At 34.9% G+C, this 13,959-nt stretch overlaps 1 protein-coding gene across 12 annotated transcripts in view; it reads right to left on the reverse strand.

The window, feature by feature from the left end:
• Positions 1 to 5,696: 5,696 nt before the first annotated feature.
• Positions 5,697 to 13,959, reverse strand: part of LOC115225588 (coiled-coil domain-containing protein 171) — a 268,237-nt gene continuing 259,974 nt past the window's right edge. For 9 of the 12 annotated variants that reach the window (XM_036498806.1, XM_036498818.1, XM_036498816.1 and 6 more), the window contains one exon: positions 5,697 to 5,877. In XM_036498806.1, the coding sequence (XP_036354699.1) occupies positions 5,805 to 5,877 (73 nt within the window). In that variant the 3' untranslated portion in view covers positions 5,697 to 5,804. The remainder of the gene's footprint in view (positions 5,878 to 13,959) is intronic. The other 3 variants (XM_036498822.1, XM_036498824.1, XM_036498814.1) reach the window with 2 other exon arrangements.

Genomic DNA, 13,959 nt, shown 5'->3' on the forward strand with positions numbered 1-13,959 from the left:
GGTGCATCCTATTACAACTCAGCAGCTTGCATATTTTCCTATCTATATTCTTTACTTCACTCATATTCCAGTTCAACACATTGTAGCTATAAGTAACAACTGGAACTGCTAAGGAATTTATAGCTAACACCTTGTTACGTGCATTTAGTTCAGATTTCAGGACTGCACGAACTCTCCTATAACATTTCTTCCTGATCTTCTCTTTCATGCTTGCATGCTGAATACCAGAGCCTTCATTTATCCCTAAATATTTATATGTTTGTTCTTGCTCAAGCTCTCTTATGACTGTGTCAACATCTAACACGACTGAATTTGTGGTCTTCACTTTCCCTTTCTGGAAAGTGGCCTTGGCACACTTCTCAAGTCCAAACTCCATCCCGATGTCATCGCTGAATGCTTTCACGGTGCGCAATAGGCCTTCAAGTTCATTATTGTCTTTACCATAAAGTTTTAAGTCATCCATATAAAATAGATGGCTTATTTTTTTATTGGCAATTTTATACCCATACCCTGTTCTGTTTAATTCACTTGTAAGGGGCATTAGGGCTATGCAGAATATTAAAGGTGAAAGTGAGTCACCTTGAAAAATTCCACAGTTGATGTTTATATTTTCTGAGGCAAGTACTCCATTAGAGTGGTATAATTGGAGATTCGTATTCCACAACGACATATTGTGCATCAGGAAGTTTGAAATCACAGGGGAAATTTTGAAGATGTCCAGCGATCTCAAGATCCATGGATGCGGTATACTGTCGAAAGCCTTTTTATAGTCAATCTATGCGGTGCTGAGATTTCTGCGCTTGTTGTGACAGTTCTCAAGGATCATACGGTTGATTAGCAGTTGATCTTTGCATCCATAAGAGCCTCGGCGGCACCCTTTTTGTTCAATGGGGAAAATATTGTTCTTCTCCATGAATGCATATGTTTTCTCCACCAGGATAGATGTTAGGATTTTATACGTGGTGGATAGACAGGTTATAGGCTGATAGTTTTTTGGAAGGTTGGTTTCGTTATTCTTTGGGAGTAGGTAAGTAATGCCACTTGCTAACCATTCAGGTGTTTTCTTTGGGTCTCTCATAATTCCATTGAGCAGCTGAACTAGCTTACCGTGTGCGCATGGGAGCGATGCGAGCCAGAAATTCGGCACCCTATCTTTACCGGGGGATTTCCAATTATGGGCCTTCGTGAGTGCCTTTCTTAGGTCTGCTATTGTGATGTCTTCCCATGCTTGTTGTTGTAAATTTTGGTAGGATCCTTCAGTTTGTATAATCCAGTCTGCATTTATGTTGTACGTCTTCTTGTCACTCCAAATCCTTTTCCAAAAGTTTTGAACTTCTTCCATAGGAGGGGGGTCTTTAACGGTTACTTTCTCCTTCCCTATTTCTCTGTAGAATTTTTTGGCATTGGATGTGAACAGCTTATTTTGCTTGTAAAACTTGTTTCTCTTCTCAAATCTTCGTATTCTTTGGGCTTTTGCTTGGACTTTTTGTTTCAGCGTTTCTTTTATTGATATCGGTTCTTCTCTTGGTGAGGATCCAAATTTTCTCTTCATCTTTCTTCTTGTTCTGGATCTTACATCATTTCCACATATTAGTTCATTTAATATTGATATTTCCCCTCTCATAAATTCAATCTCTTTTTCAATTTTACTTCTCCAGGTTTGATTTCTTCCCAGGTTTTGTTTTCTTTGTTTTTTCGGGGGCATACAGCTGGTTTCAATTGCCCTAGCAGAAGCGTAAATAATTTCATTTAACTCAGTAAAATCAGGTTTTAATTCTCGTATTATTTCATTTGTTACATAGTTGCCAATTTGGATTTGTTTTTTATTTTGGTTTGTATTTGAGAGTTTATGAAGTGGTTCTCTATCATTCATACTTGTATGTCTTACAACTTCAAGCGTATTCAGGATTTTCTGCCTCATATCTGCCATAGACTCTCCGTGTTCTTCAGCAAATGCGAGATCTTCAGTTACTGTTGTTTTTTCGTTTTCCTGGCTATCTTTAACAGGTACAATAGAATTTCTTGTATCTTCAGGCCTTTGCGTACTTTGGTCAGATGGCAGTCTTTCAATTAAGCCTCGTGGCGGGCTATACTGTTCATCTGATTCTTCATTTCCTTTGTGTCTTATATTTATGTCATTTTCCGTTGCGTGCTTGATCGCGCTTATTTCACTGTCTGTGAGTCTGTTATTTCTAAGGATATCCCTCCTCACATTTGCTAATTTGTTCTCGTCCAAATAGGGCCTACTGTCTTGATTCCGTGTTCTCCATATACTGTAAGAGTTTGCGGTGTGTCTCTCTTGAGATGGCCTACCTAATGCATAGTAATAAGCGTATATTACTTCTTTATACTCTTCTCGGGTCCATTTGTTCCGCTTACATTTTTCTTTCTGTGGTGGTTGTGGTGGTGAACTTGGAGGGCTTGAGTTGGGGGATTTCCCGTTCAAGTGACCATCCATGTCCGTATTCGGAGAAGAGTTTGTGCCAGTTGATGACTTTTCGATCCCAGGCTGGCTCTTCCCTGGGGGACGCGCTTCCAGATTAACCATAGGACAAGCGATTTGGTATACTGATTTAGTTTTCCTTTTAGTTTCCAAAAACATTTTGGTGCTACGATAATGTTATCATTTTTTAGCTTTGATTGGCTCGTGGGGAGACGGCCATCATTGCCGTTACAATTATAATCGTACCATTATAGCAGCCGTATTCGGCTTATTATTGTTATTATCATCACTATTATTATCACTATCATCATTATCACCACCATTACCATCATCATTATCATCATCACCATCACCATCACCACCATCATCATCAATGATATTGTTTTATGTGTAGTCACAGCAGTATCTTATTATTGTTATTTTTGTTTTTTTATCATTATCACCATCACAATAGTGTCTGTCTGTCTCCTTGGCTGGCTTGGTGGTTGGCTGGCTGACTGTCTTCAATGCCAGAGTTCTTGCCTGTCAAATAATACTTTCATATTTGGTTAACAATAGAGCCTAGGTGAGGTTTGTGTTGGTTGAACTCTTTGAGTGTATGTGTGTGTGTAGATAGATAGATAGATTATCAGCACTATTACTATCATTATTATCATCATCACCATCATCACCATCACCATCAGTGATATTTAAAAAATTTTTTTTTTTAGGTGGGGTCCTATTGGTCAAAAAAAGTTCAGATGTTTACTACTATTAGGCTTAAGAAAAATTAAGGAAGGGCTGTTCTGTATTGTTTGTGAATAGAGTGTTTGACCAGAGAGAATCTTAGCATCATCATTTTTTTTTTTTTTTTCCCATGTGTTATTGCAATAAAAAGTGTTTGTATATTTCGTGTAAGGTAATATTGTGGAGGTTGAAGTTGACTTTTCTAGAGATGTTTGTATGTCCAGTTAGAAGAACAGGTGTGTTTTTACAATAAAAAGTATATGTTGCCGGTGACACGTAAAAGCACCGTTCGTTCGTGGCCGTTGGCACGTAAAAGCACCATCCGTTCGTGGCCATTTGCCAGCTCTGTCTGGCCCCGTGTCGGTGGCACGTAAAAGCACCATCCGTCCATGTCCGTTGCCAGCCTCGGCTGGCCCCCGTGCCGGTGACACGTAAAAGCACCGTCCGCTCGTGGCCGTTTGCCAGCTCTGTCTGGCAACCGTGTCGGTGGCACGTAAAAGCACCATCTGTTCACGTCCGTTGCCAGCCTTGGCTGGCCCCCGTGCCGGTGACACGTAAAAGCACCGTCCGCTCGTGGCCGTTTGCCAGCTCTGTCTGGCAACCGTGTCGGTGGCACGTAAAAGCACCATCCGTTCGCATCCGTTGCCAGCCTCAGCTGGCCCCTGTGCCGGTGACACGTAAAAGCACCGTCCGTTCGTGGCCGGTTGCCAGCTCTGTCTGGCCCCGTGTCGGTGGCACGTAAAAGCACCATCCGTTCGTGTCCGTTGCCAGCATCGCCTGGCCCCGAGCCGGTGACACGTAAAAGCACCATCCGTTCGTGGCCGTTCACCAGCTCTGTCTGGCACCTGTGCAGGTGGCACGTAAAAAACACCCACTACACTCGCGGAGTGGTTGGCGTTAGGAAGGGCATCCAGTCGTAGAAACACTGCCAGATCTGACTGGGCCTGACGAAGCCTTCCAGCTTCACAGACCCCAGTTGACCCGTCCAACCCATGCTAGCATGGAAAACGGACGCTAAACGATGATGATGATGATGATTCAGGGAGGAAGCAAAGAAAAGTCAGATTTTCATAGAAAGTTTTAGGGTTTTGTAAGTCCACAAAAAGAAAAGCATGATGTTTTTAGAGAGAAGAAAAAAAAAAAAGGATGTTTACAGAGGCAATTGTGGGTATCAAAGTTTTTAAAGCTGGTCGAATGTATGATTGAAAACTGTAGATATGGAAATTTGTAAATTTTCTTAACTTATTTTGAAGGGCTGTTCTGTATTATTTGTGAATAGAGAAGCTGTGTTCGACCAGAGAGAATCTTAGCATCATTATTTTTTCCATGTGCGTTTGTGTTATTGCAATAAAAAGTGTTTGTATATTTCATGCTTATTTTGAAGGGCTGTTCTGTATTATTTGTGAATAGAGATATTATTATTATTATTATTATTATTCATGTCACTGGCTGGAATCCCAGAATTCCAAGTTCGATTCTAGCCAGTGACTTGAACAACAACAACAACATGATGAGAAGTGCTTCTAATATATTCCTAATCCTTCGTCTAGAACCAGACTGGGAGACTTCACCATTGCTGCGATGCCAAATTTGCAATCATCTGATAAATGATTTCTTACATTATTTCAAAACTATCATTTTTGAGAAACATTTATACTTTGTATGAGAAATGCTGAAAAAGAAGTTCTGATTGTGAATTGAAGAAGTAGGTATGGAATTTGTTTGTCAAAAGTATATGGTAGAACACAAAAATAAAAAATTAAAAAGAAAAACAAACATTTCTCTAAGAAAACTTCCATCAATGATTTACTTCTGTAAGGAGTATTTATAGCAATCTTTGACAAGTACATAACAATGAAAGTTATCATATATATATATACACACATATACATACACACACACACACACACACACATGTATATATACATACATATACATACACACACAAATATATTAACTCAATATATAATTGTTGTAATATATACTTAATTGTACCTATAGTCAACTTAATAAATCCAAAAAGAAATACTTATATGGAAAACTATATATATATATATATATATATATATATTTATTTATTTATTTACACAAACACATATGCATACACAGTCATATAAGAGATGGCTGTAGAGTGTTTGTGTTCCTGAAGAGTAAATGACACAACTAACACATAATACCTATATATATATGTACATTGAATATATATATATATTATAAAAATACATGTATAAATATATGTATATATTTTTTAAATGATATATGTTTATATATAAATGTGTGTGTGTATATATATATAAATATAAATTATATATATATGTGTGTGTGTGTATGCATATATATATGTGTGTGTTTATATATATATATATATTATATATATATATATATATATATAATGTATATATATATATGTATATATATATATATCTTTATATATATCTTTATATATATATATATTTATTTATATATATATTATTTATATATATATATATATATTACTAATTTGTGTATATATATATATATATATATATATATATATATTATATATATATATATATTATTAGTTATGATATCAGTTATGTTATTAATATTAGTATTAGCTGTAGCATCTAGATCCTGTCTTAAGTTAGTGTTGTTGTTAAGATCGAGACTTCTTCATTATACTCTTGTGTATTGATCTATGTCTTTCGTGGGCTATGGGTTCTGGGTCTCTGCAAGTAGAAATAGGTTTGTTAAAATAATGTAGAAATAAAGTAACTTTTTACAGAAAGTAATAAATCAACAGGAAAAAAAAAATCCAAGTAACAGTAAGTGACATTAAAGAGTCCAAAGAAATTAAACAATGAGAGTGATAAGATGGTTTAGAGGTAGCCAACAATGTAAGTGTCTTCTAACTATTTTGACAAAAGCCTATAGTAAGTTATATAACATCTCAGCAACCAATACTCATTGGTTTTGTGGCAATGTTTCTGAAATTTCTAGACATATCTGTTCCTGAAGTAGTAATTTAAATACATAAATCCAGTATATTTGGCTCAGTCTAATTGATTTATGATATTTGATTATATCTTTCCAGATTCTTCTTTAGATCCCAATACTATTTACTATAGGAAATATCCAATCAGAATAGAGTGATTTTTATTAATAATCTGTGCTGATTAATTTGACTAACTTTTTCACTGAGATGTTTCTTGTGAAAATAAATCAATATTTTAGTTGTAGTCTTTTTGTTCTGATTGAGCAGACATATCAATTGTATTCCAGCTGTGACCAGCTTATCTTTCAGTATAACAGAGTCCTTATAATTTAATGTCAACTTCTTAATTTATTTAATGTCAACTTCTTAATTTAGGATAGCAAGGTGTGATTTAGTAGAGATTTGGCTACTATATTTTGCAGATTGAATGACTGCTTAGAAACTTCCTGGTTAACTTGACTAATACTTTATTTTTAGCTGTATATACTGTAAACATTTTGAAATCAGAATATACAAGGAAGTTTTAGTGGTGTCTAAAATGTCCTTGAAAGCTGAATTCATCTAACAGTTCTAGCTCTATTTAAGGTACAACTCTTTTCATATAACTTACATAGTACTACATTATTCTCTATAACATACTTTTAAGTGTGAGTTATATAAGTTCTCCAGTGCTACTCGGCCTAACACAATCATCTAAAGACATTTTACAGCTACCCTTATTACTAAATTTGCTTGCAATGATTATGCACATTTGCTTTGCATTATGCAAACACATGATTAGACGAATTCCCCAGAAACACTTATATTAGTCAGGCTAATCAAATATTTGCATTTAGTGGCCTGTGTTAGCATAACCAACAAATTCTAATGTTAATGCCAACCATTTGTGGCATGGAATACTGTGTGAATTTAAGTCAATTCTACTGCACTCAAAGATTGACTGCTATCTTTCATTATCCTTAATCAACATTGCATGCAGTCCTTACATGTAACAGGTTCTCTTGTCTGGTCTCCCTCATTAAAACATGGATCCATATTCATATCAGCTTGTGCAGCTTGTACAATGATGTTAACAAGAATAATCACAAATTTCAAAAAAATTAATTTCACTCATTGAATGGATTCTCCATGAAATGGATGCTTGTGGCCATTACCCTTTCTGCCCCACTTTCTGTATTCCACTGGTTTTCTTTGACTTCAATATATATATACATTTGGCAGTTTCTGTAGCATAAGTGTGGCTGTGCAGTTAAGAAATTTGCTTCAGAACCATGGGGCCTGGTCCCACTGCATGAATGTTGTCAGCTAATGTTGTATACTACAGCTGTGGGTTGACCAATATTTTGTGGATGAAATTGGTAGACAATAACTGAAGAAGTTTGTCAGAAGTATGTGTGTGTGTGGGCATGCATATGCATGTGTGTGTGCATGTTTTTGTGTTGGTGATTTTGTATTTCTGTGTTTTTTGTGTTTACTGATTATAAACAAAACACCAAGCTCCCTATTAACATAAGCAGTGGCATAGTACAACTGAACTTCTTGACATGTTTTGAAATGTTATGCATTCTTAACAAATATGCCTGTGTTGTTTATTGGTCAGTAAACCTTACTTGGAAATGGGTGAAGGTCAATGACAGGAAAGGCATCAAGCTATAGAAAATCTGCCTTGACAAATTCCATCTGACCCAGGCAAGCAAGGAAAAGTGGTTGTTAAAACAATGATGATGATGGTGATAATGATTAATTTACTTTACTTATACTGTTAAGGCTTGTAAGAAAGGCATAAATGTTATAAATTCCCTTTTCTTCACATCCTTTTTTTAGAGCTTTGGTAATATATGCATAGAAAGTATTTCAAAGCATGAATGAGTCAAGTAATTAAGCTGAAAACTAAGATTTAATTAGTTTTCTAAGATTTTAATCTTCATCAGCAGCAGAAATCATTTAGAAACAAATTAGTCTCTAAAAAGCCAGTAGTGCTGGCAAAGAGCTCCTTCAAATGTAGTCGCTGCATGCAAGACTGCCACTCTTATGAGGGCCTCTACAGTCACAACAGATGCTGCACTACCATCAGCAGCTGACACAATTTCTTTGGGCACAGATCCATGGCCTCTTGAGACTGATGGATGCCTACTACTCTCTGATTTGGTTTGTTTTAAACTTTTTAGACTTTTCTTTTGATCACTTGATTCTTAGGGTAGCTTCTCAAGAAATGTTTTTCTTATTATAGGTGTAGGAGTGGCTGTGTGGTAAGTAGCTTGCTTACGAACCACATTGTTCCAGGTTCAGTCCCACTGCGTGGAACCTTGGGAAAGTGTCTTCTACTATAGCCTTAGGCTGACCAAAGCGTTGTGAGTGGATTTGGTAGACGGAAACTGAAAGAAGCCTGTCATATATATATATATATATGTATGTATTTGTGTGTGTGTATGTTTGTGTGTCTGTGTTTGCCCCCACCCCCAACATCGATTGACAACCGATGCTGGTGTGTTTATGTCCCTGTAACTTAGCAGTTTGGCAAAAGAGACCGATAGAATAAGTACTAGGCTTACAAAGATTAAGTCCTGGGGTTAATTTGCTTGAAACAAGTAAAAGAGTTTCCTTTTCTTTTGTATTTCACAATATACTGAATTATTATTCTAGGCTGTTTTGCTGCTGGTTGCCTGCTGCCTTGTTGAGAGTGACTTATGACCTATAACAATTTGTTTTTCAGTTATAGCAATCTTAAGTCATTTATGCTGTTGATAACAAAACACTGCCACTTTTGGTTTTTCATTGATTAGAAGTTCTTATCAGTAAATAAGCAACTTATTATATAACACACATCATAAGTAAAAGTGTAGTTGGGTGGTAAAGAGTTTAACTTCATAATCACTGGGTTCTAGGTTCAATCCTGTTGTGTAGAACTTTGAGCAAACGATATACTATAACCTTAGATTAACTTAAACCTTGTAAGTGGAATTGGACAGACAGAAAGTGGGCAGAAGCCCACCATATAGACTGTCTTCTTCTTGATTGGAGAATTAATCTGATGCTTGACCCTTGAATGCTTTTAATAGGGTCTAAATATTCATACCAAGTCCTCAGTTTCTTGATATGCTGATTCTTATTGTAGAGTTCTGGTTTCCACAATCAGTTTTGGAAACCCTACAAAAGATCATTAGCATTGCCCTTCATCCTTAGACTTAAGCCATAAAGAAAGAAAAATAAAACTTGAATGTAAGGTAAATATTTCACTTTCATTTGTTCATCATAGTCATTGTCGGTTCAGACATCAGAGTGGCAAAAGGTAATGAATTACTGGTTAAAAGTAATAATACTAAATCATACTTTGAAGGAGCATTTCATATGTGTGTATTGCAACAGTATCTGACCTATCTATCAATACTAATATTATATATTTACATTATCATCCACAGATGTTGGCTAAGGAAATTGTCATATTTTTTCCTCAACTTCACAAATATATAAAAATAATTTTTACAAATGACTTGTTTTTTTCCATCAAAATTCTCAAGTTAATTTTCTGAATTCATTTTCTGATAACATTAATGTCACAAGTTTTCAAAAAACGTCTATCAATATTTGCTTTGTAATTTAAAATTAGCTCTGATGCTGCATCAATAATCTAATCAAAGCACAAGTAATATTTTAGGAGTTAAAGGTCACTCCAGTAGCTTTCATATGACAGTTTCATGAATCTATATTATTATGCTTTAGTACATTCATTAAATAGGATTTTTTTTAGTACATTGATCAATCTTATATAATTACAGAGTAAACAATTATAGAAATTTCTTTTGAAATTTTTTTACTGTCTTTCTCACACTGACCTAAAAGTGATTGATACTGCAAAAATAGATTAATTCTTGGTTTTCAGGGATATTTCCTGAAGGTTAGTATACGATACTATACTACTGTTTGAAATATAAGACACTGAGGTTAATTACACAAAAATTCCACCCATAATAGTAAAGTTCATATTAAAATGTATAATTGAGTTGAGCATAAGAATAATTATACTGTGAGGAAATGAAAACATGAAGTTGTTTCCTTCCGGTCACTGTATAATTATTTAAAATCATATTTTTGATACTGACTGTATTAAATACATTAATACTGATTTAACCTATGAGGTTATGAGGTGGTATCAAGAAATTTCCTGACTAGTCGTGTTTAATAAAAAAATAACTTATTCACCTAAATTTTAACATCATATCCTTCAAAATAGTCATCTTGCACAGCAATACACCAGTCCCAGTGTTTCTACCACTTTTGGAATCTGGCCTGGAAGTCGTTTTCCATAAGTGAGTTGAGGACCTTCTGTAATTCACTCTGGATCTTGACAATGGTGTTAAAATGGCAACCTTTGAGCTGCATTTTCACCTTGGGAAAAAGATGGAAGTCTGAAGGTGCTAAATCTGGTGAATAGGGTGGGTGCGGAAGTGATACCATGTTTTTGGTGAGAAACTCACAAGTGAGGAGAGCTTGGTGATGGGGTGTATTGTCATCATGAAGAATCCAATTCTTCACAGATGTTAGGATTGCCTGCACAGAGCCATATGGCAGACCAACAACACCAGCAATGTCACTGATAGTCCTCCGATGGTTCTCATGCACAAGCTGATGAATTTTCTCCACATTTGTGGGGGAAATGCCCATGGCAGGTCTCCCAGATCACTCATAATCTTCCAGGGGTGTGCTTCTGCTTTAGAAGCACCCATACCACTTGATATATTGTGTATGGTTCATTGCCTCATTGCCATAAGCTTGCCAAAGCATGCTCAGTGTCTCTGTAGCAGACTTCCCAAGTTTAATGCAAAATTCTACATTGGCTCTTTGTTCCAACTTCCTGTCTATGACAAAAATCACAGGCTACAGCATACAACTTTCACAGCTTGCAAAGTAAACACAGCAATGTCACATGGCATACTGCCTCATGAAGGTCACTGCTAGTTCTCACTGTGCATGCAACCATGTGCTGCCTTCTGTTGGTGCACTACAAAACTAGCTCAGGAACTTTTTGATACCACCAGTATATGGCCAGTTTACACTATTCACCTGCAACATTTGCTTCATATTCTGCCAGAAAAACATTTTGGCTTTACTCAATAAGGTCTGATTGCAGTTGAATCAAGGACAGAAGGAAAATTAGATCTGGCTATAGTTTTATAAGAAATTTTCTATCCTTGAAAATGGATAGTCTGCATGATTTACACACAAACACACGTGTGTGTGTGTGTTTACCCACTTATCTTCATTTACTGTAGATTGAATCTTTACTCCCTTTATTAAACTTATCTTAATTTTGGTTATGCTAGTCATTACTTGTTCCACACACAATAACATTATCATTATAAGGAAATGATACATTTAGATGCTAAACTGTAATTATATTATAAATTATTTTTTGAAAATCTGCTATGGCATTCTTCAACCCAAAAGACAGTTTACAATACTGATATTGCTCATCTCTTTTGGAATAAAATTGACTAGAATAGTATCAGCTTTACAATTTTTAAAAATACCCTTCAAAATTTGAGGAGTGGTCAGACCATAAATTGAGACTGTAGATAAAGTTCAATTGTATTTTATCTCCACACCTTTGAGGAGAGGCACCAAACTTCATCCCAACATTTATCAATGGATGTTACCGATGACTATTTTAATACTTTTGCTTGTAGTATTGCATCATGTAAGCTTGAGATCATTATTTTCAAGTAATCTTTGAAGTGCATCATTCTGTTGGAATCAAATTATAAGGGCATCCTGACTGCCTTCTTCAGTGGTACACATCTCAGTTTAATATCACAAGGCATGAATAAAGTTTATGATGAAATCTCATACTTGCTATTTACAAATTGCCACAAAGTGGCTGACAAAAGCTATATTTTCTGGTTTAGTATAGAAAGACACAAGTTTATTAAAGCAACGAGGAAGGGTGTTATATAAGGCAACTACCTTTCTGATGCAATATACTCATAGAAGTTTGCAGAAATTTAGTTTAATTATAAGAGTTTTTTATCTTCTTTTGATATGGTGACCTTGATTAAAAAACTTTGAAAATGCAATACCAATATGACTGCTATTTTCTTTTTTTAACTATTTGGATCTGAAGGAAGGGGCAGTGCCTATGATCTTTGTAGATCTCCAAGATAGATGAGTTTGAAACTGTTAATGTTCTGCTAAAATATCATATGTCAATATCTGCAAGAAAGACATGGATAGAGAAAAGAATCCAGAGGACCATTGTTCCTGGGGTGGAGGGACTGAGTAGAGGGGTTAGGGTGAAGTAGATCTTTCAAATCATACATAATAATATCAAATAATTTTGGCTGTAATCTACCCAGCTAGCTGGAAGCATTTATCTGTTTCAATGTATTTGTTGCTTCCCTTTTCTATGCAAGATATGCCACTCAATAGTGATATATAAACTTCTACAATAATGCTACATTTTTTGTTCTATATTGTTTGTCTCAAAGAATACTTCACATTTTTAGTACCCATAACAACAACAGTAATAACTGTAATGGTAATAATAGCAGAGTTGTAATAGTTATAGTAACGACAATTGTAAAGTTGTCTCTATGAATCTTTCTGAGGATTACAAAAATTTCTGAACACATTGTGTAGATAAGAAATACTTCCATAAGATTAGTTCAGTGATGTTATTCCTTTTTATTTAACATTGTACTAATAGTCATATGACATGCATATACACGACAAAGTTCACATTTCACCACAGTTTGTAATGTTAGAAAGTTAATCTGATGTTTAAAAGGAGCCATCAAATAATATTGTAGATGCTAAATTTATTTTTTTGCAATTCATTATCAAATTAATCTACATATTCATGTGTATTAGATACTAGATATTAGAAATTTCTAGATACTAGAAATTAGATATTAGAATCAATTCATACTAAAGTTAATTTTAATTGGATTTATCATGTAAAAATAAAAAAGTCATACAATATTTGGCAGGACACACAATATTTAATTTAAACTAAAATTTAGGAATAAAACGGTTCAGTTAAACTATTTATTAATGTTAGTGCTATGAGTTGTATTATGAAGGGAAAAGAAAACTTTTAAGATAACAATGAAAAAAAAAAAAGGGCATGAGTAATTTAACTACACCCAATTGTCACCTGATTCACTATTTTCTTTAATTCTCACTATGTAATTGGGTCACAATGAAGAAGGTAAAACTGCAGTGTAAATACCACCATAATTATTTCATTACTGTTTTGAAGGGGCCAGACAGGACAGCAGTAGTGATACAATATGAATGTATTTTAGGAACAATAAATTTAGGAAAGAGGGTGTTAATAGTGACAAACTAATTCATATTTCACATATTGTTTTTCTTTTGTAAATTAGCTTAATCCTTTTATGAAAGAGCTAAAATGTTAATTTGACAAAATGTGAGGCTTTATCTTGCTCACTTGTCTACTAATGAGAACAAGCTCTATCTATTTCAAACAAAGATATTCTCTAAACAAGAAATAATGTAACTTAAGGCATTTAATATTTTAGAATAATTAAACAGCTGAACAAATTACATGAACCAATTTTTACAAAAATCTACCAGATGGGTTGAAGTGTTTTTATATACTGTAGAGAGAATTCTGTATAGTGTAGGTGAAGTTCTACATGATGGTAGTTGTCATAAATGGAATAGTGCTGCTCATGTAATGTCCACTTTTCCATGATTTCATGGATCAAATAGAATTTGTTGAGGCAGATTTTCTATGGTTTTTCTGTTGCTAACCCTGAGCTGTTTCTAAGTAAGGCAATATTTCCCCATGGCTTGG

This window comes from Octopus sinensis, linkage group LG2, assembly GCF_006345805.1.
Source record: "Octopus sinensis linkage group LG2, ASM634580v1, whole genome shotgun sequence".
Classification (NCBI taxonomy): Eukaryota; Metazoa; Mollusca; class Cephalopoda; order Octopoda; family Octopodidae; genus Octopus; species Octopus sinensis.